This window comes from Opisthocomus hoazin, chromosome 16, assembly GCF_030867145.1.
Source record: "Opisthocomus hoazin isolate bOpiHoa1 chromosome 16, bOpiHoa1.hap1, whole genome shotgun sequence".
Taxonomy (NCBI): domain Eukaryota; kingdom Metazoa; phylum Chordata; class Aves; order Opisthocomiformes; family Opisthocomidae; genus Opisthocomus; species Opisthocomus hoazin.
In genome coordinates this window covers 13,052,748-13,078,733 of record NC_134429.1, presented here as the reverse complement: position 1 = coordinate 13,078,733, position 25,986 = coordinate 13,052,748, and the positions used below count along the sequence as shown (strand labels likewise).

At 47.2% G+C, this 25,986-nt stretch overlaps 2 protein-coding genes across 2 annotated transcripts; both read left to right on the top strand.

Annotated features, from left to right (window-relative positions):
• The first annotated feature begins 601 nt into the window (after positions 1–601).
• On the top strand, positions 602–15,599 carry EXOSC10 (exosome component 10). The gene is made up of 25 exons (XM_075437384.1): positions 602–790; positions 1,530–1,666; positions 2,124–2,247; positions 2,745–2,849; positions 3,267–3,432; positions 4,213–4,324; positions 4,604–4,679; positions 4,823–4,933; positions 5,365–5,508; positions 5,749–5,939; positions 6,670–6,826; positions 7,397–7,545; positions 7,853–7,903; positions 8,536–8,647; positions 9,317–9,367; positions 9,923–10,001; positions 10,171–10,289; positions 10,614–10,709; positions 11,339–11,413; positions 11,883–11,967; positions 12,200–12,273; positions 12,839–13,007; positions 13,490–13,551; positions 14,781–14,854; positions 15,434–15,599. Exons 1-25 carry the CDS (start codon positions 734–736, stop codon positions 15,462–15,464), a joined length of 2,607 nt encoding a protein of 868 aa, XP_075293499.1. The 5' UTR covers positions 602–733; the 3' UTR covers positions 15,465–15,599.
• A 1,998-nt stretch (positions 15,600–17,597) lies between these two features.
• On the top strand, positions 17,598–23,956 carry SRM (spermidine synthase). Its single transcript, XM_075437292.1, has 8 exons — positions 17,598–17,792; positions 17,967–18,087; positions 18,332–18,424; positions 19,597–19,750; positions 20,573–20,656; positions 20,992–21,137; positions 22,059–22,181; positions 22,768–23,956. Exons 1-8 carry the CDS (start codon positions 17,647–17,649, stop codon positions 22,783–22,785), a joined length of 885 nt encoding a protein of 294 aa, XP_075293407.1. The 5' UTR covers positions 17,598–17,646; the 3' UTR covers positions 22,786–23,956.
• Positions 23,957–25,986: the final 2,030 nt, after the last annotated feature.

Below are 25,986 nucleotides of genomic sequence, written 5' to 3'. Positions count from 1 at the left end.
CAAAAAAGTTTCCTGTTGCCATGGATTTGACCTTTCCTTTTCTGCATCAGTTCAGGTGGTTGGCTGTATTTCCCTTTTGATAGCAGCTGGAGGGAAAATTACCGCTAATGAATGATGTCTGTCACTTGTATAAAAGAAACTTGACCACACAAGCCCTAAATTTTAGTTTCCAGCAGATGCGATGTCATCCGTGCAGTAAGAACGTCCGCTTTCTTGGTCTCAGGTCCCAGCCGCAGCTGGAGCGACAGCGTGGGGCTGCCTGGCCGGTGCTGGTGCTGCGCCCCGAAAATGGGAAATAGGGAGGTGGCAGCCAGGGGCAGGGGCAACCATGCCCTGGACCGTTTCTAGGCGTGGCGGTTACGGGGAAGCTCTGTGGGCAGCCCCTGGGCCCCCCGGGTGGGTGCTGGCGGGGAAGAGGGCCGGGGTCTCCCCGCTTTCCAGCCCCGAGGGACCCCCGTTCTGCCCCCTCCAGGGGCTTGTTCCGCCACGCCGCCTGGGGGGGCCAGAGGGCAGCCCTGGCGCCCTCTCCCCGTGCGCATGCGTCCTCGCCGTGTCCGTTACCCCTGCCCCCCCCCGGGGCCCTCGACGGCCGCGTTCTCGCGATAACGTCCGCTTGTCGCGTTGCCGTAGGGGCAAGATGGCGGCCGCCGTCGGTGTGGGGAGCGGCGGCGCGGCAGCGGAGAGCCCCGTGGGGTAGGAAGGGCCCCTCGAAGCGGCGGGGCGACCCGCGGAAATGGAGCGGGGCAGCGCGTTGCTGCCTGGCTTCGACGGTCCCGACGCCTTCGTCAAGGTGCGCGGTGGCCAAGCCGGGGGGAGCGGGGCGGGCGTCGTGCGCGTCTCGGGGTGGATGCCGCTATCTGTAGTTCTGATCTGCGGGGGTGCCTTCCTTGAGGACCCCCACTTCAGGAGGTGCTCCCCGTGCCAGGGACGAGGGCGGTGCACTGGGGCCTGTTACCGCCCGGGCCTTGGGCCTCCTCAGCGCGGTGTGGCAACCGCCCGGTCACGGGGTGGCGGTTTACCGGCTCCCCGCCGCGGGGCCTGGGGTGCGGAGGGGTCGGGACCGCCCTGAGGGCCGTTGCTGGACGCGTGGCCGTGGCCCCTCGGGTTGCGGAACTCGGCAGCAGCCGCGTTGGGTCTCACCTGTGCCAGTTGCTGCCTCTTCCAAGGGGGGAGCGCCTGCCGGTTCTCAAGCAGGAAGCCTTGTAGAGTTTGGGATGGTTTTTTTGTTACTATATAAGGTAGTTTTCTGCATTCCTGCTGATTTAGCAAGCTTTCTTTCAAACCTTAAATACTAGAGTGAGTTTTAAGTCTTGTTATTAGACTTTCATCATTTTAAAGGTCTCTAAATAATGTGGACTAAACGGTTGTAGACTTACTCGTGTTAAAAAAAAACAACCCCATGATGCTGCATACTAGTACCACGCAGTTCAAACAAGCTAGGCAAAATGCATTTCTACCACGTGGTATTCTGGGTAAACAGAGGAACAAAACACTGAAAAAAACGCTAATAAACTGGTATTCTCGCACAGTATGCACTTGGCACAGTGGTAGCTGCGACAAAGGCATCCAGTGGGCTTCCCCAGCCTGGCGATGAGTACGACTTCTACCAAAGCTTCGCTGGCTTCAGGGCCTACTGTAAAACACAGGGTGACCATCTCCTTGACTGGTAAGGATGCTTTTGTGTCTCTAGGCCGTTGCTAATAGCTTCCAATCCAAAACAGAAGGTACCATCCTTTGGTGACTCCAAACTTGCTGTGGATAAAAAGGTGTTTTATTCCATGTACCTAATTTTAGCTACTTTTCTAGCACTTGACAGTTCAAGTAACAAGTTCAAAGAGGGCCTTTCATAATGATTTGGATAGAGCTGTGCAGGGAGCAGAGGCTGATATAAAATGCATTAGGCTGTCTTTTTAAAAAGACACATCGTTTGTTAGAAATTAATTCTAACGCTTAGTATTGTATAGATGTTTTTTCTATTCACGACTTGCGCGACATTATCTATAGGTACTACATTTGATTAATTTTTAAACTTTCAAGATGTAGAAAGTTGAAGAGAATTGGACGGTTTAGCGTTCAGCATGTCTGCTTTCAACTTGCTGATAGCTGTACTGTTCTCTTGCAAGCATGAGCAAGGTGATGCAATACCATGGCTGCCGTAGCCACCTGAAAGATTGCAGCAAAGCGACAGACCTGGAAGATAAATTTGATATGCTGGTTGACTCCAATGACACCATTCTTGAAAGAGTGGTAAGCAAATTATTTCTTGATGTTATTCCTATAAACTGTTCAGTTGCCACAAGTGTTTTTTTCATTGCAAGAATTTCAGTGGTAGTGCTTTCACAGCTACATTTAATGTTTCCTCAATCTGATGGTTTTCCTTTTTATTTTAAAAACATTTCTGTGTGCTAGAACAGTAGTCATAGCAGCTAGGGCAGATGGATTATGGCCCAAAGAGAAAGAAGGTAATGTATGACTTGTGAGGAAACTGAATACAGTTTGGCACAAGAACCTCACAACCTTGAGAACAGGTCTGTAAATTTATAGAGCCGCTTCTCTGAGAAGACTCTTCCTACCCCTGATCTTCAACATACTCCACCCACATTTGTCTGTCTTATGTTGCACAGAAATCAGGGGAGATGGCTGTGGAGTTATCTACCTGTGTGACTTTATTCAGTCTGACTAGAGTGGATGAACACAGTAATTTAACAGGTGTTTGGTTTTCACCTTGCTTTTCTGGAATTTAGGGTATGTTGCTGGATGAAGCATCAGGAGTGAACAGAAACCAGCAGCCAGTCCTCCCTGCTGGGTTACAGCCCCCACAGACGATCATTTCTAGCTGGAACCGCAAGGTGAGGCCTTGGTGCTCATTTTTCTGTGTTATCTTAGCTGTTTTCCTAGCATTGGCACTACTGATTTTCTAGTGGAATGAGTAGTTAAATGTTCTGTCAGCATGTTTTACACATCCTAACTCCCTCTTTTTTTCTTCCCTATGTATTCAAACTTCATTCTGGATTCTGTGTGCTTTCCCTTGCTGTTTCAGTTTCACATAGACAACAGCCTTTCTTTTGCTTATTCATATGAATTCAGGATACTGATGCAGAGAACTTTCATTCTTAGGTGCTGGACTCACTGCAAAAGAGTAACTCACTTTTGAGTTTGGGGTAGAATTTTATTCCTCCAAATATTGGGTTAGGCTGAGTACAAGAAACTCTGAACGTCTGTTAAGTCACGTGAGTTTTACCTGTGGCTTACCTTTTTTTAAACAGATGGGAGCATCTCACAAGAAAACTCAATCTGGAACCTTCCGACTGCTTCATGCCAAGAATACCTCTCGACCACAGCTTAGGTTTCGGGAAAAGATTGACAATTCCAACACTCCCTTTGTACCTAAACTTTTTGTCAAGCCAAATGCTTTGAAACCTTTGCCTGAAGGTAAGGGGTTTATTTTTTGTTGGGTAACCTATTTGAGAGTGTTAGACACACATCTGTCCTCGCGGTCTAGAGGAGAATTCATTGACTGTAAAAACAAGTAACAGCAAGAGATGTTGACCGTTTGGGTGCAGTAAGCTCTGTGACTCTGTTGTTTATATATCTGCAGTGTAAGGGTAGGTCAGCCTACAGTCTCTTCTTGTTGGTATACAGTAAATAATCTGTTCCAGACAGATATTCTACTGCTTCTCTTTACCGCCATTGAACATGCTTGATGAGAGTCACTGGCACCAGAAGTGGTCTTGACTAGTCTAGTTGGCTTTACAGATACTTCTTTCTAATTACTTAGGAGCACCAGGTGTATGGTTAGACCTGCCTTTACTTTGTGCTTTATCAAAGCTACCAGTGTAATGTCTTATCTCGGCGGTGTGTCATTCTGCTGCTGCTGATTCATCTTTAGTTTGCACTGATGCGGTTGTACTTTTAGTAACGGGGAATGATTGAAAGATCTTGCTGAAGATTTTTCAGTCTCCTTCCAAGCTCTTGAGCAGAACCACCTTGTGTCTTGCTTAACAACCACCTGTTAAAACCTAGTAACTGACGTCTCATTAGAGGTGCAGACAGAAATCTTACTGACAGCAAAAGCTGCAGGTCTAAATTGTTAAGATTTTTGATACTTTATGATTTAAATAGGATCTTGTGGTGGGTGGAGGGGAGAGAGTAGTAGGCTGAGAATATGTTGTGTGTGGGACCCAGTCCAGTTGTTCCGTATTGGTTGTTCAGCCCTCACAAAAAGTGGACGAGAACGAAAGGAACGGCCTGAAGACTTGGATGTACCAGCTGCTTTGGCAGACTTCATACACCAGCAGAGGACGCAGCAAACTGAGCAAGAGATGTAAGAAATTAAACTGACAGCAAGGTGCTTGGAGTACCATTGGTGAATGTGCACTTGTGTGGTCCCGTTGTGCTGATGCTATTCACGTGTAACAGCTCTGCATGTGTTTGTGTCCACACATTAAGTTGCATGAGATTTACAGTTATTTTAAACCTGTGTTTAATAAGAGACAAAATTTCTACTCGGTAGGGAAACTGCCATAGCTCCCAAAGTCTCTGTGCTCTGGTTTCATAAATATGACTGAAATTTAGTCTGTGCCTGTCTTCCTAATTTGCGCAGGTTTGCTCACCCTTACCAGTACGAACTGGAGCATTTTTCTCCGCCAGATGGAGTTCTCAAGAAACCAGAACCCCAGGTTGGTGCCCACATTAATTTAAACTTACTGCAGATGCAGTAAGTTTACAGCCAGCTGTACTTCATGAATTTCAGAACTGAAGGTGGAGGTCAGGGCTGGGAATTGACAGAGAACATAACATGCCTAATAATTTGCTCTGCCAGATGTACAGGCCCATCGAGGAAACGCCCTGTCATTTTATCACCACACTGGATGAGCTGGTAGAACTAAATGAAAAGCTTATGAACTGTAAAGAATTTGCACTGGACTTAGAGGTAATCAAATTGTCTTTTCTGTTTAGAAGTTACATATGTACTGTTAGTACTTAGGAGACCCTTATAGTCTTCTAGTTTGTTTTGTAGTCTTCTTTCTCCTGCTTTTTGTACTTTCTGACATGAAAAGACGGTTCATGACCCTGACCTGTCAGGTATTATCTAGAAGCTTGAATTAAACTGTGTCAATATTATAAGTTTGCCAGTTGTAGTACTGGCTGCACACTTCATACTGAATCTGATCGCCTTTCAATTCATCCCATGTTTTTTTTTACATCATGTTAGTGCCTGAAAAGAGAAAGCTTGCTCATCCAATTGTCTGTTGCTTTAGGAAGTCCTCTGTTACTTTTTCTTCTTTCGTTTGGGGTGCTGTTTGTTTTATAGCATTACTTCTGTAACAGATCCTAGTTACCTCTCTCTTCCATGTTTTTCAGCACCATTCCTACAGGAGCTTCCTGGGCTTGACATGTCTGATGCAGATTTCCACCCGAGCAGAAGACTTCATTATTGATACACTGGAATTGCGCAGCGACATGTACATTCTCAACGAGACTTTCACAGACCCTGCAATTGTGAAGGTCAGCTGCCAAATTCACAAATGCACCACCACAATTTCTCCCCCCCCCCTTACTGTAGTTAAAAGCACATTGTGCTCTGTCTTGGTCACTTGGTTGTGCTTTGATTGTAATTTGTTCATGTGCCTGAAGGACAGAGAGAAAAGAAATCTGGTCCTAGGCACATGAACGTGAAACCACAGCACTGCCAGACTGGAATAAAAATGTTCTTCATGTCATTCTCAATTTGTTTTGCTTTTCAAGGTCCTTCATGGTGCTGATTCAGACGTGGAATGGCTGCAGAAGGACTTCGGCCTCTACTTGGTGAACATGTTTGATACTCACCAAGCTGCTCGTCTCCTCAATCTTGGCAGGCATTCCTTGGACCACTTGCTAAAGCTGTATTGCAATGTCAGTGCTGACAAGAAGTACCAGCTGGCTGACTGGAGGATACGGTAAAAACTGACCCCTCAAATGGGCTGGAGCTCCAAAGTAGCACTTACCCTTTTTTGTATTGTTTGAGCAGGAGCATGTTTCTTGCAAGCCACATGGTTGTGGGTTAGTCTCAAAGTGAACAAGCACAGCATTTACCTGGCTGGGCTTAAAGTTCTTTTATAAGTGTTAAATTTTCCTGTCTTTCTTTAGAAAATGAGTTTTTTGGGGAAGATCAGGAAAGATAAAGTAATGAAAAGCTCCTGTAAGCTCACTTTTTAGGAACAGCACTTAACCACTGCAGTATTATGGATAAAGTTGGTATTTGCTCCTCTAGAGCCCCCAGACAAACATCCAGTCACCCACACTAGTTAGAGCAGTATGCTGCTGGAGCAGCGAGTTTGGCTGTGCAGATGGACCCTGCACACCACAGAAATCCCAGGCCTACTTTATGTAGGCTCTGCAGAGAGAGAAGACTTATGACAAATACCATAGCAAGCAGTTCTGCCATCTGACTTAGCTACACAACAGTCCTGCTCTCCGGCATGTGAACAAGATGTCATCTGAATTGGAGAGTGCACAGCGTGTTACTGCTGTTGCCCAACAAATCCTTCAGTAAGGAAATAGCAGAATTTCCGTATTAGTTCTTAGCGTGTCTTACATGCAGTTTGCCCTAATATGCCTTGCAAGAGGAAAGTGACAGTTTGGCGGGGCAACTGAAATGAATTAATGTAATTTTGGCTCTTTTTCTAGCCCTTTGACAGAAGAAATGATGCAGTACGCCCGTGGTGACACTCACTACTTGCTCTATGTCTATGATAAAGTGAGGGAGGCACTGTGGGAGAGAGGGAATGAGCAGCCCACTCAGCTGAAGGTTGCGTGGCAACGCAGCAAGGACATCTGCCTGAAGGTAAAGCCTCACCTGGTTGTGTTACCTGGATTAGAATACGGGCTGTATAAACTCTGACTCAGTTGTGTGCAGCCACTTGTTTCACTAGCTAAAATCCTTGGAGTCAGATGTCCTCTTGCTGTTTTTTGAATGCTGGCACTCCTTGGCCTCCTGATGCTTTCAGGTGTGTCTTTCCCAAGAGAGATGTTACATTTCCAGTTCTACTGGACATTCCTAAAAGTTCAAAGCCTAGCTGGAGTTGCAGTATGAGATAATTCTATTGTGCCTGTGGAGAATGCTGTCTACAAAAGCAGACCTTGTGTAATGTAGTAAAACTTGAAGATAATTGTATGTCTAAAGCTGCTCCTGGAGTTGATGAGGAGGGGGGTTTCCTAAAAATGGACAAGATGTATGTTTTTCATGGATAGGCTCCTACCAATAGTTTCAGGTAGAAGTTATAAGACACATTGTAGCTGAGTTTATTCCGTCCCCTTATGTCTGTGTGATATTCTGTCTCTCTCGGTGAAGCAAGGCAAACTAGAAAGCACAAATCTGGTACTGATCATGAGTGTTTCTCTTTTTCCCGTCCAGAAATACATCAAGCCCCTCTTTACAGATGAATCCTACCTTGAGCTCTACAAGAAGCAGAAAAAACATCTCAACACGCAGCAGCTAGCAGCGTTTAGGTTGCTGTTTGCATGGAGAGACAAGATGGCACGTCAAGAGGATGAGAGTACAGGGTAGGAGGTCTTTTGTTACAGACACTGACTTAATACTTCAGTTAATCTCTTGGATTGTGCCCTTCGCACCCCAAGGTGGAACCACTTTGTTACCTGTAGGAATTAGTGTACTACCTTAGGCTACTTTTTACACAGAACTCATGTTAGCAGGAAATTCTTACGGGTATCTAGATCAGCCCTACTTAATTTCTTTTAAACTGTTTTCATCTTTTCAGGCCTTGTAATTAGGGCAGACTTGTGTACTTTAAAGATATTTTTAAGAGTTTTTAACATTCTGTTACATTCACACTGCCTCTTTGTGTTGTAGATACGTTCTACCTAATCATATGCTATTGAAGATAGCAGAGGAGCTGCCTAAGTAAGTTCTGTTTGCCTTTGAGGAGTCCACGAATTTACTCCACAAATAAAACACATTCCTTTGCATTGCTGTATGTCATGTGCTCCTCCCCAAACCCCCCCCCCCCCCCCCCAGATTCCTACAGTAGTACAGAGCAAGAAAGGGATTAATTCCCCCGTAATGTTTATTTGGGGCTTTTTTTTCAGTTCCTAAAGGGACTGGGGGCGGAGTAAGGGGCAGATCCCTTAAAACACCTAATTTATACAACATTTTCCTCAAACACTTGGCACTTATCATCTAACATCCATACTTGGGAATTATAAAAATGCATCTTTAAATGCAAGTCCGGTGCTGGGGCTCAACTTCCATAGATGAACACTAAACAAGGAGCGAAGTGAAGATGGGTTTAGACAGACAGACCATGGAAAAGGCAAGTGAGAGGAGAGCTGAGTTAATGGTTTCTCCTTATCTGCACAAACCTGATACAGAAGAATTTTTCACCACAGAGAATAAACTCTGACAGATTCATCTGACTTGCCTTATTCTGTCACAGTCAGGACCATGGTTATATCTGGTTGCACATCCTTTGAATGCAAATACCTAACATATCGGCCATAAATATAGCACACTGAATTTTTCTCATCTCTTTTTAGAGAACCCCAGGGCATCATTGCCTGCTGTAATCCAGTCCCACCACTAGTTTGCCAGCAGATTAATGAATTGCATCTTCTCATTCAGCAGGCCCGCGAGATGCCTCTTCTCAAGGTAGGAGCAGCTCATACCACACAAGAGACTCATCACTTGCTTTCCATAAGACAGGGGCTGTGGAGCTAAATGGTCACCTGTGATGATGTGTATGCTGAAGTTTGCTTTTTGAATACTGTGAATATAGTGTTCTGTAGTAGAGCAAAAAGATATATTGCAACTACTTCTTGCCTGTTTATCATCTGCTGTGAACTGGTTTACACACAGTGTAGTTTCCTGGAGAACTAGAGCAGTAAAAGAACAGACACTACTCAAACAGGGTGCAGTTGTCCGTCTTGCATTGCATATCATGTTTGCCTGTGTGAGGAAGAACTGGACCTTGTGGAATTTGTTGGCCGTGTAAATAGATTCATAATTCTTTTTCAGCTATGGTGAAGCCAAAAAAACGCCAAGGTGTAAGAAGTTCATTAGTTAAAGTATATCATCAGCAGGCTGATATCAATACAGTCTTCCTCTAGTGAAACAAAACCATTTGTGAGCATGAAGTGTCCTTTCTGTGTGGGATGTTTAAATGTGTCCATATGCAAACACTGCAGGAGAAGAAGAAAGAATGTGATCTTCCTAACCTGCTAGCTTGTGATAAGTATGTTCGAAACATTGATAAGGAGGCCAACCTAGAAGAAGTAGGGCAGGTGCATTTAAGTGACTTATCTTTCTCTCCCATTCTAGTCGGAGGATGCTTTGGCAGTCAAGATGACATCATCTCCACCCATCCCTGAGGTACTGTTTACAATATTTGTTACCTAATGTCTTAAGCCTTAAACTCGGAAACAAATGTAGCGAAATTCTAGCTTCTAGTAATTTGTTTATTCTCATCCATTTTACAGGTCTCTCCACTTCTGCTTAATGTTACTTCTCTGTGCTAGACTCATAACATTAGCAGCTGTAAATTGGTATTTTACAAATCACCAAAACAGCAGCACTTACGGCTTCATCAGCAAACACTCTGCCTGCTGGGCAGTTTCATGTATGTTAGTCTATATTGACTGATCTGTAAGAAGGGAAGTTTCCGATGAGTTTCTAAGGCTGACTTGTTTACTCTCCTCGTGTGTATGAAATAAAGCATCTCCATTAGCCAGTGGGTGTTTGCAGAGTCAGCCTTTTTGGTGCCAGATGCAATGTGCTCTGGCAGGTGAGCTGTATTAAGAATACTCAGTCTCTGAACATCACCCTTTTATTTGAATTTTTGTTAATGTGTTTTTGCAATATGTGAAAACATGTACGGATTTATAGAGTAGTGTATTCATGGTGTTTGTAATTTGAATCTCTCTGTAGAAGCTGGAGAATACCTTCTTTGGACCACATGACTGTTCCCGGATTCCTACGGATGATTTTCAGAACAATTCTGCCTTAGGTAATTTGGACTTAACCTAAAAACTGTGCTAATAATGACATGATGTGGCTTTGGCATGGGGAAATAAGCAGCTCTGAAGAAACTTTTGAGTAAAATCTCATTACACAAAAGAGCAGTAAAATAGGCTATTATCTAATAAAAATTTCATCTCCTTTTTCTTTTCATGTAGAGCCTGCACCAGTTTTGGAACATAGTCTCTTTTCAGACAGTGAGATGACAATGAATATTCAGGGTGTTCAGCCAGAGTCAACATGTCTTCTTGCTACTGCCACTGCCAGCATGTTCAGTGTAAGCAACGTGTTTGTGATAGTGTCGGTATTTAAGTATTAGAAAACATACTTAATAATCTGATAAAATTGTGTGAAAGTGTTGCAAGAAGTAGTAAGGTGGGACATGCATGGAAATGATACTGGCTTCCTGTCAAGCATATGACATAATCAAGACAACTAGGTTAGGAGGCCAGCAAGTTAATTGGATCTCTCTGGAGGGTTGTTGCCATCAGTGGAGTTTCAGGTCGAATGAGAAAGAACGTGCATGGAACGGCAGTAGCCAAAACCAAACATTATTAATGTTGTGGGGTTTTTTTGTTTTGTTTTTTTTTTTTTTTTTAAGGAATGTGATGAAGATGAAGGAAAGAAGACAACTTTAACCCCTGCACAGCAGAAAGTTCAGCGTATAATGGAGACCTTTGAAAATCCGTTTAGACTGGTAAAAGCTCCCAGTACATATTTGTAGCACTGCCTAGTGCAGAGGATGCTCTGAGCTGTTTTTCTGGGCATATCCAGAAAAGCTTGATATAGCATCAGGTGCTGCTCTCTTACTGGAATTAGGCTATTGTCTCCTTGCAAAGCACACACACATGGACTTGTTTTCATAACACATTGAAATGCCTCTCAGATATATGTCTTTCTGTGTAGTAAACAGAACTTTGTTGGGCTTTTTTTAATCAAATTTGAGGTTTTTTTAATTTGCATCATGTTTTCATCTCTATGGCTAGAGTTAGTGAGTGGATTTTATTGTAATGAATCGGAACAACAGTAGAATACTTAGGTTTAATAATAGGTTTGGAGTGGCAAGTTGCTAGGCAGTAATATCAAAACAACTTTTTTCTGCTGTGTGGTTGGGGGTTCGTTTTGGGGGGAGGGGGGTTTGGTTTTTCTTTAATGTTTCTCTCGGCCATAGCTGTGGTAACTTTTCTTTTTTACAAAAGGTGTTCTATCTGTAGAATATTTCTTAACTATGAACTTTTTGATTTGGAACATTTTAAGCAGCATTTTAGCAGTGAGCTAAATGTTATGTGCTGTGTTTAAAGCAAAGTGGTTTTCTCCTCTCTACAGTATCTACCTGCAGAACAGAATCCTGTCTATGTCTCACAATTTGCGAAGTATGACCCTTCATCAAAAATTTATGAAGTAAGTCTCAGGCTAAAATTTCCTGCCAGGTCGTACAAAAGAAACAAATAAGTAAATTATTTTCCTTTGGGAACTTAAGCAATATATAGAATTATTTTTCTTCTCCTTGAATTCTCTGTAGAAAAAGAGTGTTAAGTTCTGAGAAACTTGACATGTTTCTGAATCTGTAGTTCGTTGTTTCTGTAGCATTCGTATCCTTTGAAGAACCAGGATTGAGACATTCCACTGTACATTCCCTGTCTGTCAAAGCTGCAAACTGCTGCTGAAGTCGGTATCTGCTTTTGTTCTCCTGGCTTGTTTGTAGCTCAGAACTTTTAAAGCACATGGTTTTACTTCACCTGGTGCTGCAGATCTTAATCTCTTCTACAATCCAATTTGATCTTTTGTACTCTTAATGAAGACCAGCATGTGGTAGCAAGTTTATAAACTCCCTTGTGCCTTAAAACTTCAAAGAAAGTTTTCATTGCAGATCAGCAGTCGATGGAAGTTGATGCGTCGGGCACGAGTAAAGGAGGCCAAGGGTGACACCAAAAAGAAGGCAGCCCAGCAGTCAGGTACAGTCACTCTTTGCTTCCTCAGTGTGTTGGCTAGCATGCTTCTGCCAATGCAGATAGGTTGTTTCCCAGTTAGAAGAAAATTTTAGATGATGGATTTCCTGATGGATGAGATTGACCAAGATTGTATTCTGTTTAGTTTGAGACTTGCTACAAGCTGGTTTGCTGCTTTTTCGAAGCTCCTGGCTAACTTACTGCTGCTTTTTACAGTAACACTTCTTTGTTTCCATAGCTGCTCGTGACCAGGCACAGAAGGTGTACAAAGAGGCAACAGAAAATATTGTGTCTGTTCGTCAGCAAGCTATGGTATGTCATTGAATTCCCTAATTCCAGCCTTTGCCCCTTCTGACCTTTATAACATAGTTCAGAATGAAACCGTGAGCCCTATAACTCTGACATACCTCAGTGACAGCCTTTTGATAGCTGTCTTTCTGTGGTTCTGCTCTGTGTGTAGCAACAGGCCCCTAGCAGCTGTGCCGTGCAAATCTTCGCATCCCTCCGTATCTTCAGTAGGGAATATTTTCCCCTGCTGCACCTCTCTGCTCTTCACTTGCCTAGGTTCCCCCAGATCTGCGTGTTGGGCCACAGCAGATCGTGGCCTCTCATATCCTGTGAAATAATGCCAACTTGGCTTTTAATCTGAAAAGTCCCTGCTGTGAGGAGAAAGAAAAAAAAAAAAAACCAAACAGTTTAGGCCTGAAGAACAGAGTGTTTTCTCCCTGCACTATTATTGCCACAGGCAATAGCGGTCACTGGGGCCTAGGTCAATTGGGCAGTTCATCTGCATGCTGGTGTTCATGTCTACACAGGGATATTCCATTCTCCTCCCCTGAACTTGTCCTTGTTTATCTTCTGTGGATTGCTTTCACAGCAGGAACAAGCTAATAAGAAGAGGGAGAGTGTCATGAGTGAAACAGGAACAGAGTTGCCAAAACCAGAGAAGAAACAGCCAAAAGCCTCCCAGCAACCAGAGAAGCTGGAAGCACCGAAGCAGTTTACCCCCTTTAATTACAGCAAGTCCAACTTCAAAGTGTTTGCGGGTAAGATCTGGATCTCTCGCTGGAGTGCTGCAGGCTGTGGAAAATGTTGCCAGCTGAGCCCTGAGAAGGCTGTGTGTGAACGTAGGTGCCAAGGCAGTACAAACTGTTATAATGCTGTTACCTTACAGTGGGGAAGTACTAAAAGAAATTAACTTGGGGCATGTAAGTTTAGCATCCCTTTCCTGATTTGGAACCAGAATCCTCAAACTGTCCCCCAAGGGGATTGTGGATTCGTATTTTGCTTGTTTTCTCTGTAGAGAAAGTCATCTGTTTAATTGGACCCCAGGAACTGCAAGGCAAGGGAGATTTGACTCCATTGTACCAAGTATCTATTGAAAAGCATCTTCTGCCCTAAAGAGACTGTTCTGCTTTTTAGCATGTGGGAGATTGCAGTAAAACCTCCCTATCATCAGAGGAACACCATGGAACGTACTGTTCTTTTTGCAAAATTTTAGTGACAACTTCTCTCCTCTCTCACTTAGGAAGCAGCAAATCGAAGCAGTCGCCACAATTTGATCCTGCCAAGCAAGCTTATGCCGGCAAGGTACGGGCATGTCATGAAAGAAGGAAGAGAAATGTTGATGATAGCGTGTACCTATCTGGGGACTTGCTGGGGAAGGCAGAGGACTTTTTCTGGATCTGCAGAATGTTCCCTAACAGCACTTGGCACTGAGGTGCAGCTTCCAGTCACGAGTTCCTACTTTGTGTTGTAGCTCATCCCATTCAGGAAGAGCTTTCTTGGGGCTCCTCAGACTCTCTTGTTGTTTCCCACCTCTTCATACGTTGTTCACACCTACGCCTCCATACAGCCAGGCATAACACTTAGACCACAGCACACCACCACGAATTCCCAGTACCAAATTCAAGGCACTCTCAAAAATCTCAGTCAGTCTAGTTACTCTAGGCCATGTCAAGTCTGTGTTGCCCACACTCTACACCAAGTACTGTTGTTAGGAAAACAGTCTCAGAGAATTTTTATGTACTTTATTGCTAATTGAGATTGAGAGATTGAAGAGAAGAAAGAAAACATAAGCAATCAAACACAAACTTAGGGAAACCTCTGACCAGCACAGGGCAGTTCCTGTGTCATCGTCCCCCCCAACTCCAGGTTACCTAAACCCCACCACGTGTACCCTGCATAGTGCTCACTCATGGAGCGTTCGGGTGCTGGTGCATGACGTCAGTGGGCATTCAGGCATGAAGTAATAGGGTGCCCGTGCGTGAACTCATTGGGCGCTTGAGCATTAATTTGAAGTTCTGAAGCTCATTCTTGCATTTCAGACTCTTTCCTGTGCGTGCTGTCTTCCTGCATATTTAACTGGAGGGCAAGTGGTACCAGGGAGCATCTTAGATGTTCGTTAAAAATCATATTGTAAAAGCTGAACAAATTTATGCCTGATACTGTAGGAAAGAATTCCCTGTGCAATCCCTTTACTGTGTCAGTTGAAACTTGTTTCAGGAGCAAAAAAGAAACTGATAGGTGAATTTGAGACAACCTGTACAGATCTTTCTGTCTAGATAGGTAAGATTTGTCATCAGTGGGGTATTGTGCCTCACTATTGTGTCAAGGTTAGAGACCAGTGGAACAGCACTTACTCGGATGCACTTGCTGCACGTGCATATGCAGAAGTCCTAAAACATAAAGCCCATGGTGTAAACGAGCAGTGTTCCTTGAAGTTGCAGGGACCATGAGAGCACATGCATCTTATGGAATATACTGTGTTTGGTGGGTACCTCACGGTGGTGGTGGTGTTTTTTTCTTCTTCTGTGCAGAGATTTGCTGGAGCTAACAAAATTCAACAATCTGGAAACCGAAGCATGTCCTACCTGGCGGGGAAAGCTGAGAGGTGTGTTGTCAGCCTGCTCTCATCACAGCGGTGGAGTGTTTCCACACCTGTGCCCTGGAGCTATGGGCAAGGCCTAGCTATCCTCCTCTATTGCAGTGGGAGCTTAAGCACATGTTTAATGCAAAGAGGTTGCCTCACATCTTGACTTGACATCGGTTTAAAGGAAAAAAAATAAAAAGCTTAGTCAGTATTAATGCAATCAAAGATGATTTCTGGGTGGAAGGTTTGAAATGCTGAGGTAAAAGTTCATGTTAATAGATGTGGGAGTCGCTTTCTTTGGCCACAAAATAGGTAGAGGTGGGGAGAACATTTGCGTGGCTTGGGAGGAAGATAAGTAACAGTACTGCCAAATATGAACATTCTCATTCTGAACAGATAATGTGTAGCCTACGAGGCTCGATCCTTGTGTATTACTTAGTCATAAAACAGCAACACTACATAAGGGCAGCACTGGAGGGAGAAAAGTTGTGTCTGCATGATGACCCTTTCTCAACAGAATCACTGTAACCTATCATAGATTTTCAATCTTGAGTGAATTTACAGCAAGAGTTGAAGTCTTCTTGTAACTGTCTTTTGCAGGAGTTCCAGGTACCACTGGCCAAAGAGATAATCCTTGCTACAGGACCTGTGGGAGTTGCTGTTGAACGAAACAATAATCAGAAGCATTGTCACCGTGGGAAGGCAAATTCTGGTCATTGAGCAGTTTTTGTATAGAAATGGTTTTAAACACATTAAAATCCTTTTTCCAAAAGGAAGAACATCTTAATTGATGTCACTTTTGTTATATTCACACTGGACTTTTTTTTCTAATTATGCTCACAGTGTTGCTTTGTTTCTAATTTTGAAAGTTTATCCTGTGTCCTCAAATACAGTTAGGCTAAACTTGTCACTTCATGGAGTGGCTCGAAGTCCAGAACCAGCATGTCAGTGGAGTATGAGAGGAACCTCTTGGCATCTCTAAAGCTAGCACAGAAATAATAGAGAGATTCAGTAGCTGTGACTCAAACCCCAGCAGTCCAGAGGAGGAAAGGCGGCCAGACTATCTTTTATGTTAGAGCTTGCTTACAAAACTACACAAGTCATCTCTTCCAAGACAAGGTAATATGAAAAATGAGTGTGTTTGCCTGGCAGTGTTTGTGTATTTTTAAGGAAAAAAAAGAGTTAGGGTACATTTTGGATCAGATACCAGTGGTTTGGCTATAAAGTTACAGAGTGGAAGTTTTTCACCATACAGCTAGAGAGTTAAAGCAATAAAATAGCATTAGGTAGAAGGTAAAAACAGAGACTGTAATACTGGGTTGGGGAAAGCCAGTGAGGCTCTGTGCTGCAACTGAATCTCAGTACAGCTGTACATTTCGTAGTTCTACACACCCACAGTGAGTTACCCTAAACTCTTTGTAGAAAGTGTATCAGCCCGTAATTGGATGCATGGATGGAATGGATGGATGGATGGATGGATGGATGGATGGATGGATGGATGGATGGATGGATGGATGGATGGATGGATGGCAGAGCTTACTCTAAATGCTGACAGCTGGAGGCTGGTAATGCTGCTGTGAAAGAGGTAAGCAACATTGCCGCTCAACAGTCGGGAGTACTGAAGGGTAGGGCTGATGTGACTTTGCTTGAAGCCTCGTTAAATCAGTGGATTTAATTGCCTGGATTACCGGTCACTGCGCTGACCAGTGGATCTTGCTCCCTTCCCCAGAGGCCATGTCTTTGCTCTGTGATTTGCTGTTCTGACTGAGGATTTTCCATTTTGTGCTCACCTGTTTTGGCAGTGACAGAATTTACTTCTCTGGCTGTCAGGCTAGGTGCGAGAACTGGGTTCTGAACCCGAGGGCTTTATTTTCTAAAGACTGTGGGGAGGCTCGGGATTTTGTTTATTTGTTTTCAGTCTTTTCCCATGTTTTTGGGGAGTAGGGAGTGGAAGAAACAGAGGAGGGTTTTTCCTCCTTGGGTATCTTGGTATGAACGGCGCTGACCGCGCAGCATTGTAATGCTAGAGCGGAGTCCCTTTCTGCTCGTCAGATCCGCTTTCACGGCTGAGTATTGCGGACTGGTTTGGAGAGAGGCAGCTAAACAGCGACTGCCTCTCGGTGCACCCGCAGGGGCTGCCAGTTCCCCTTCTCGCCGCCGTCACCACTGGTGGTCCCTCTGTGACTGCCCAGAGCCGCCCCGCCCGCAGAGGTGCTGGCGTTGCTGTAGTTCACGTCCGCCGCGGGGAGTTCCACGCCGGGTGACATCTCGGGGATGGCCTCAGGCTCCCTTCCGAGCGGCGCCTGACTGCCGTGGGTTGTAACGATGGCTTTAACGGCAGCGACCGGCAGCCCCGCGCACCCACGGCGCGGAGGGTGCCGAGCGCCGCCATCCCGCACACCCGAATTAGGGTTTTTTCGTCTGTGTTCTCCCCCTTCTCAGCCACTCGCGTTTCTGCGGGTGGGGGAGCTCTGCCGAGCGCTGGGGCTGTGCCCGTGGCGAGGGGGCCCGGCCCGGCCCGGCCCAGCCCCGCAGGCCCGGCCGCGGCGGGGGCGGCTCCGCTCCGCTCGCACCGCCCCACGTGGCCCCGGGGCGCCGGCCGTCCTACCCTGCTGGCGCCGACGTCACCGCCGCGCCTGGGCCAATGGAGGCGCGGCGACGCGCGACCCGCCAATGAGGGAGCGGCGGCGCGCGCGCTGGCGGCCGGGGGCGGGGCGGCGCGTGGGCCCCCTCAGCACGGCTCCCGCGCCGGCGGGGTCAGGCGGCGGCGGCGGGGGCGCGCAGGTGCCCGGGCCGGGCCGGGCCGGGCCGGGATGGAGCGGGGCGCGGCGGCGCTGATCCGTGAGGGCTGGTTCCGGGAGACGTGCCGGCTGTGGCCAGGGCAGGCCATGTCGCTGCAGGTGGAGGAGCTCCTGCACCACCAGCGCTCCCGCTACCAGGAGATTCTCGTCTTCCGCAGGTGCGGCGCGGCCGGGAGGGCGGCCCGGGGCGGCGGCGGAGGGAGGGAGGGAGGGAGGGAGGGAGGGGGTCGGGGAGCGCGGCGGCCGGCGCCATGCGGCGGGGCCTGGCTGCGGGGGGGAGCGCGGGCCCGGGGCGCGGGCCGGCTCCAACCCCGCTTCCCCGCTCTGCCTAGCACCACCTACGGCAACGTCCTGGTCCTGGACGGGGTGATCCAGTGCACGGAGCGGGACGAGTTCTCCTACCAGGAAATGATCGCCAACCTGCCCCTCTGCAGCCACCCCGACCCTCGCAAGGTGAGTCGGCCACGCACCCCGCGGCGGGGTCTCCCCGGCTGGGGACCGTCCTCCTTGGTGGGCTGGCGTGGACCCCTGGCGCACCCGCCCTGACCGAGCGCCGCGGGCAGCCGCGTGGGTCCCCGGAGCCCATGGCCGAGCGCCGGGGCAGGACGAGCCCGGAGAGCTTCGAGCCGTTCTCTGCGAAAGTTCTGCCGTAAGCCAACCCCGCTGATGGCCGGTTGTCTGCCTTCTCCTCTCCCAGGTGCTGATCATCGGCGGCGGCGACGGCGGAGTGCTGCGAGAGGTGGTGAAACACCCGACCGTGGAGTCTGTCGTGCAGTGCGAAATCGATGAGGTGCGTTGGGCTCCCGGCTGCCTGGAGCTGCGCCGGGGCTCTGGTCAGACGGGCGGGCGGCCCCCCTTCACAGCATCCTCAGGAGCTGCCACTTCACCTGCTGTCCCTTGGCAGCCGCCTCTGCTGGCGTGACACTGACAGCGCCACCTCTTTGCCTTCCGAGTCATCTACGTGGCAGCTGGCTGCCTCTCGCCTGCGATTTCTCTCACGCACACTTACGGCAGAGGCCCTTCCAGGCCAGCGTGGGCCAAGCGTGGGATCTGGAGGAGGACAGCTCTGGCTTTGTGAAGGTGCTGCTTTTCCCTCTTCCCGCGACGCAGAATGGTGCAGCTCCTGCCAGAGGACGGTAGTCACTTTGTTAAGAAATCTCCTGCGTCTGAAAGCAGGAAATAAGCGGGGGGGTGTTTGTTTCCGTGAGAGATGGGCTGGTCCTCCTCTTCTCGGTCTGTTTGTTGTGGTATTTTACTTTCTTAGGAAGTTTTGCTGTCCCCTCAAAGCGAGGCTGTATTAGGAATGGGAAGCGGTGCTCTGTGAGACTGTGTACTCTGTCTGCCAAGCTAACTAGGCACATGTGCCTGGTTTTGAACAAGCACTGCCTGACACCAGCATATTTTTTTGTGTCTCCAGCTGTGAGAAGCTGGTAGTGTTCAGTACAATCGCTGGGCCTAGGGCAGTGGCTGTTTTAGAGAGAAAACTCTGTCTTATGTGGGAGTTGATATAATGACTATAGAGTAGAGGTGGGGCTATAGCTCATCTTGCATACAGAAACCTGCTGGCATGGTTTTATTTAGGAAAGGGAAAAAAAAAGGCTTTAGTTGAGTTCACCTCTGCAAGCGATGTCAGCAGGGAAAAGGAGCACAAAGCAGTTAGATCTGTAATCATACTCTCTTAGTTCCTTGGGGAGCTTTTGAAGCTCCGAGTTCTTCTTGTTGAGTTTGGCAAGGACAGACCAACAGTGCCACTGAACCCTGAGGCCATAGGAGAGGGCTGAGTGCAGCTTGTTGGCTGAGGATGCTGACAGCTCTTGAGGGTCTAGCTAGCGAGTCAGATTTGTGCTGAAGGCGTGGAAGGAGATTACTCATTCTGCTGTTCTTTCAGCAGCAGCCGCACGGTAGCCTGAGAAGCAGCTCATTGTAGCCCCTGCTGACCCACTTGTGCTCTCTCTGTTGCAGGATGTGATCCAAGTATCTAAGAAGTACCTCCCAGGGATGGCAGTGGGGTATTCCAGCGCTAAGCTGACCTTGCATGTGGGAGATGGTTTTGAGTTCATGAAACAAAATCAAGAAGCCTTTGATGTGATTATCACGGACTCGTCTGACCCCATGGGTAAGAATTCTGGCCATAAAAGGGTACTGCTTTCCACACTCCTTCTCTCTTCTTCCTGCCTCCTGGAAGTAAAGCCAGCCTGCCCAGGCTCCTTTCAAGTGAAAAGGCTGTCACTGACTTGGTTCTTCTGGTAGAGAAAGGGAAGGATGAAGACCAGAAAATTGTATTAGCAAGGCGTCAAGCTGGCTGTCATATTTCTGTCCTCAGAATTCAACTCCAGCAGCTATTGCTTCTGACAGAGTTGATCCTTAAAGTCCAGGAATCCCATGGAGGATACAGCACCACACTGACAAAGACAACTTTGCACATGTGCCCACTAATGAAGCAGTGGCTCACGCGCTGTTGGTGTAGTTAGCTAGCCTAAAGATGGCTGTAATGAGGTTGCTGTATTTCTGAAGGGAAAAATCTGAGGTAGAGAGGGACCAAATGTAGTTATGGCGCCTTGTTTTAGGGACCTAACGACGAGCGCCTGAGTCACCTTCACTCTTGCTGTAGTCAACACAGAGAGAGACATCTCTAAAAGGTAGTTTGGAGCAGGAGTTCAGTTTAAAAAATGCTTGTTGAAGCAAGAGGCAGCTGCTAGGATTTTCTTTCATAAAGGTTCTGGGCTTGCTGCTGAGCAAAGCTAAAATCCTGATGGTTCTGCTGTGCTAGGCGCAGGCTGGGGTTCACCCAGAGTCGAAAGTTTTTGCTTCCAGATTTTCTCCAACACTTGTGATCACTGGAAAGCTGTTTGAAATGTCTCTTTCCCTGTGCAGGCTGGGCATTCGAAAAACTCTGAGAAGCCTACTGTCTATATCTCTCTACTCGCTTTTCTCCCAGGTCCTGCAGAAAGCTTATTCAAAGAATCCTACTACCAGCTGATGAAGACAGCCCTGCGAGAAGATGGGATTCTTTGCTGCCAAGGTGAGGATGCTGTCTGGCAAAGGCTGATGCCAGATCATTGCATGCAACGTGTGAGGCACAAAGGGGACTTTCTTCTTCGGAAGATGTGACGCAGGGAGTAAAATTCATTTCAGCTCCCAGGTACAGGAGCGGTTTTGATCTGTACACGTCAACTCGTTAACTGCTGGACGGCGCTTAGTAAAACTGGTGTAAGGGTCTTATCTTGCCTTTGAAACCGCATGAGCTGTGCGCAGTAGAGCAGGTTTGGACTTGGACCTACTGTTAACCTGGCACAGGCCTGTGCAAAGAAGAGGGGCAGCTCTCGCCTTGCATCGCATCTTCCTTTCTGCCTGTAGGTGAGTGCCAGTGGCTGCACCTGGATCTCATTAAGGAGATGCGTCAGTTCTGCAAGTCTCTGTTCCCTGTTGTGGAATACGCCTATTGCACCATCCCCACGTATCCCAGCGGGCAGATTGGCTTCATGCTCTGCAGCAAGAACCCGGTGAGTTTCAGGCACCTGAAGTGCCCCTTTCCACTCCCTGAAAGCACCCGCAGAGCCTGCCTCAGGCTGTCCCTTCTGAGCCTGAGCTGTGGCACTGAGCTCTCCCAGCTCTGGGGCCTCTAGAGTCGTGCTGGGCCCTGGCTCTGCCAGCCCAGGCCCCCAGAGCTGCAATGCAGCTTGCTCAGTGCTGAATGAAGGGCAAAACCGACCAGTAATGTAACCAGTTGCCTTAGAAAAGGACATGGTTTTCTCTCTAGTACAACAAACTTGGAAGCAAGGAAGCCACTACCAGTTTCTATAGCCTCGTTAAGGCTTTAGCGTATTGATGCTGGTTGTTATAAAGTGGATACCTGCTTGAGAAGAATCAGCTTGCGACTGGTAATCTGCTTGTACAGAGGCTTCCGAGTGAGAGTCAGTGTTAGGATGTGAGGTGGTAACTCTGTCTCATACCACTGAGGTCTGCTCTCTTCCCAATCTCTGCATTACAGCAAGCCTGTAATGCGATTGTCGCATTGGTGTAGGGAGCCAGCGGCACTTCTGCTGCCGTATTTGATTTATCTGGGGCAGTGGCAGCATGCACTGTGCCTGACAACGCAGATGTGGATTCTGGTCTGAAGAGCAAAAGCCTTGCTTCTTAGATGCTCGGGCACAGTCTGACAGCTTCATCTGGCACATGGCTCACATGCAGTCTGACCTCATACACTGACGTCTGTGAATAAGGGCTAGTCACACGAGGTACGGCGTGTAAACTCCAGCCCTTGGGGCTGGAGCTGTGCAGAACCTTTGGCCTCATACTAGAACAGAAAGTCATCTGTTTTCTTGCGAGTCCTCTTGGTTCTCTGCCACCAATCAGGATGCCTGTCACGCCGCCTTTTGCTTCTTACCCAAACTCTACAGAGCTACCTTGCTTCTTTATTGCAGAACACAAATTTCCGGGAGCCTGTGCAGCCGCTCTCACAGCAACAAGTAGAGGAGAGGAGTCTGAAATACTACAACTCTGACGTTCACCGGGCAGCTTTCATTCTGCCAGAGTTTGCACGGAAGGTAAGCAAGGCTGCGCTGCTATTCATCCATCAAGGACGAGGTATGACTTTTCTTCGGCAGAAGTGGGAGTATACAGGACTTGGGATTTCCTGCAGCCCTAAAGGCTTCTGTGGGCAAGTCGGAGCAGGGCAGCATTTTGTATGACATAGCAGAGTGAGTCAGTCTGGGAAGACTGGAGTTCAGTTTGGAACTGTTCTTTGCGTTGATGTCCCATGCCTTGATGGCAGATCACTCCTACTTCACCTACCAAAACGAAGTCCAAGAGCCTGCAGAACTGGTGTTTCCCATTGGAAAGTTCCAAAAGTCTTCAACAAAATGTGGTTGTCTTTTCTAGCACCAAGAAAGGTAAAGAAAGGATGCACTAGCATAGTTCAGTCTGCCTCTTGAAGGCTAGTCTGTATTTCTGCATCATTCCATCATCTCCTAACTGGGTTGCAACTGCATGTTCCAGAAGAAAAACCTCCTGAGAGTGTCCTAGGCACGAAGGCAAATGCGACGGGTGTGCTTCAGAGCCGTATTTCTCTTGAGGGCTGGTAGAGCTGCAGCAGGTCCATCCTGACACTTTTTTGTCTTTGGCTGTCTCCAGGCCCTGAGCGATGTGTGAGACTGAGAAGCTGCTTCCTTCCTTCAAGGTGGACCCTGAGATCCTCAGCGATGTGATGGGGACCTTCCCGGCAGACTGCAGATTTGCTCTCCACTGTGTGGGATTGTTTAACCCTTTGCCAGCCAACATTCCCTTTGATGATGTGTTAAAGATGATGGGGCATAAGCCAGATAAGACTAGTGAAAAGGTCCAGTGACTTATTGCGTGAGGTCAAAACTGTTCTTTCCAGTGCTGGAAACGTAAGATGTCTTTTTCCTTTCTCTCCTCCCTGCACCCATTCTAAATTCTCCCGTCCCTGCGTTCCCCTCCCAACTCCATCCCTGGCAACTGACATGGTATATTTATAACTGACACGTATTTCTGTCTGGTGATCTTCTGAAACCTGGGAAGAGTCCAGAAGGGTCACTGACTCAGCCTTAAGCACAGAGAGCAAGAGCTTTGTGCACAAAGTTAGCTTGCTCTCTCCTAATAGGAGCTCCCTGCTGCCGAGACATTCTGACTGGTAACGGGTCTGAACCTTCATGTCCCACTGCCCTTCTGCGACACCTGCACTGTCCTGCAGCACAGTTGGAGAAGTCGCAGTGCACACTGTTGCCATTCACAATAGGTCTCCCTCCAACCCTGACGGAGTAGCAGTATTAAACACCAGCCAGGCAGGCTGGCAGCAAAGTCTTGTGGCTTTTTTTTTTTTTTTTTTTAATTGGTTGGAAACAGAAGTGCTGAGGTATTAACAGGCTGACTCCTGTTCTTACCTCTGCCGTTAGAGTGGTTCCAAAGAATGTTTATCAATATGGTGATAGGCGCTTTATATATATAAATATAAATATATATATATATAAAAAACAAACCTTAGATCCATTGCCTGCTGTTAAGTACTGATGTTGGGGAGTCAGTTGTGCTGACAAATCTCTTATCTCAGTCGTGCTGAGATGCCTCAGGCCTAGGTATTTGCTAGTCCTCAGGAGGCATCATTATTTCTAATGCTGCCCCCAGAATCCCCAGATGCATAAGTCATTTTTTGTTGTACTCTGTTATAAGATGGATCTGCCTCCATTTCTTTTGTTTTAAAGACTCCGTACCACCGCTGTGCAGTGGGTATCTTCCCAGCACAGCCACTGTGCAGTTGTCACTCCCTTGCAATCAATTAAACACTCGGCTCTGGTTAAGGTGACATCAGTGTGGGTTCAGTGTGCTTCTTTGGGGAGAGTGTGGGGGTGGAAACAGATGCTGAAAGTTTGCTGTGCTTGTCAGAAGACATCCAGGGGTGCTCTGTAGTTGGCCTGACTTCCTCTCTCCCTCTCTCATAAAAAATAAGCTCTGCAGAGTGATCCCCTTGCATGTTTTGTATTGTATCCTGACTGCATAATAGCCCCAGCTTCTGTCGTCCTCTGTGCTGCAGACGTCAGTACCTTCTATCCAAGCTATTCTGTAGTCCAAATGCTGCCTCTGGTACAGCTTTCTAAGCTGTTTTCTAGCTGCCCCTCTCCCTGCTAGCATCATGTAATTCCTGTCCAACACTGGCCCCACTCAGTTGCACCATCCTTTCCTCTGCAAAAGTTATGGTGGCTTCGTGGCTCGAGGGCCTGAACCAAGTACTGAACTCAAGCTGAACAGGCAGGGAGCAGTCGCTAGATGGCATCAGGAAAAGACAAAAAAAACTTCTGAGGGAGGCTTTTTGGCTTGATAAGAGAAAACTAGAAGGAGCAGGCTTGCAAAGGTTGGGGTTGAGCTCTGCCGGACTTGTGACCCTACAGACAGCATAGGTGGTGCAGCCGCTGCATGCCTACAGCAAGGGACTTCTGTGGCATCAGTACCAACCCTCCTACTATCTCCTCTTTGTGATGAGACTTACCACTTCTGTCCCAGTGCCCCCTTCTGCTACCAGTATCAGTACAGCGTCTTTGTGGTCATAAGGGTTTGCAAAGCATTGGTAAGCTGCAGAGCTGAGTCTGGATCTCCTTTGTATTCTTGTGTTGAGCACATTACACCCATTTTGTCTCTTAATTTTCTGGGTAGCTGTCTCCTTTCTCCCACAGCTACTGATTAGTTAGGGCTATTGAGGCATTTTCATTGCTCAACTCTTGTATTTTTACTGTAAAAGAGCAGACCGGTCATGGAGGCTGGTTCTAGCTACTCCTGTTTAAATTGCTGTGGGACTTGAACCCATTCAGCCCTCTATCCCTGACAGAAAACTACCACTGGCGCTTTCTCTCCCCTGGAAAGGGAATCAAGACCAGGGCTGCATTCCAGGAAGGCCTTAGAGCAGCTGCCAACTAGTAACAAGTTCAAGCCTTCCACCCACCCTTGGTGAGTACAACAACGCCCAGGAGGGAAAGAGCTTCCTCAAACTTGTTACTAGCCTCCACGCAGCTAGTTGTTCCGTCTGTTACTCTGAGCTCTCTCCAAATTTGTAAGTTCAGCGAGTGGCCAGTGATGAGAGCAGGAAGACAAGGCTGTTTGCCATCCAGGTCACCCATACTCTGTCCATAGGGTCCTACATACAGTTTCCGAGTCATTCCAAATCACTGTTCTTTACAGACAGTTTCAAATACTTCAGTGTCTTGCAACAGGTGAAGACTAAGAGAGGGAGGAAGAGTTTGTGCATCTATAGCTAGTCCCATCTGAACAGGTCTGAGCCCTTTTTGACTCATAGTCACCCCTGCGTTGAGAGCTGCCCCAAGGTCTACATGCCGTTTGTGCTGCTGGAATGGTATTTGGCATGCCAGTCATCTCTCAGGCAATTGTGTCTACAGGTTGATTATCCCTTCAGAAATGTGTGAGGTCTGAGCTGTTACGCTGCAGGCTGCTGTGGCCAAGGACGCTGGGGACTGAAGAGAGACTGGCAGTTTGGGTAATGCCCAACAGGAGAAAACTAATGGGGCCTCATGTAGAATTTAGCACTAAACACTTGAAAGCAATCTTTGCAGTGTCTCCAGGTGGGCAACTAAAATACTTCAGTAACTTTTTTGGAGATTTAGCTGGCTTTTGCCCAAGGCTAGTCAAGCAAGGCTGTTCATAAGCAAAGATCCACAAAGATGTTGTTTGTCTAGACATGCTGCAGTTATGTTCCAGCATCTTATTAAGCTAGGAGTATATGAACAGGGATCGGCTTTGTCCCAAGTAGCGTACAATGTACTATCAGTCAGAGCAGGTGGAGACAAGCGAGGGAACAGAGCTTGATGGGCTTTAGCACATCGATTG

Excerpts from the sequence above, each read along its gene's own strand:
- SRM (XM_075437292.1), top strand. The coding sequence starts at position 17,647 with ATGGAGCGGGGCGCGGCGGCGCTGATCCGTGAGGGCTGGTTCCGGGAG. Across the intron at positions 17,793-17,966 it reads GAGATTCTCGTCTTCCGCAG|CACCACCTACGGCAACGTCC; the intron begins GTGCGGCGCGGC and ends CGCTCTGCCTAG. Across the intron at positions 19,751-20,572 it reads GGACTCGTCTGACCCCATGG|GTCCTGCAGAAAGCTTATTC; the intron begins GTAAGAATTCTG and ends CTTTTCTCCCAG.
- EXOSC10 (XM_075437384.1), top strand. The coding sequence starts at position 734 with ATGGAGCGGGGCAGCGCGTTGCTGCCTGGCTTCGACGGTCCCGACGCC. Across the intron at positions 1,667-2,123 it reads GGTGACCATCTCCTTGACTG|CATGAGCAAGGTGATGCAAT; the intron begins GTAAGGATGCTT and ends TTCTCTTGCAAG. Across the intron at positions 4,680-4,822 it reads TCAAGAAACCAGAACCCCAG|ATGTACAGGCCCATCGAGGA; the intron begins GTTGGTGCCCAC and ends TTGCTCTGCCAG.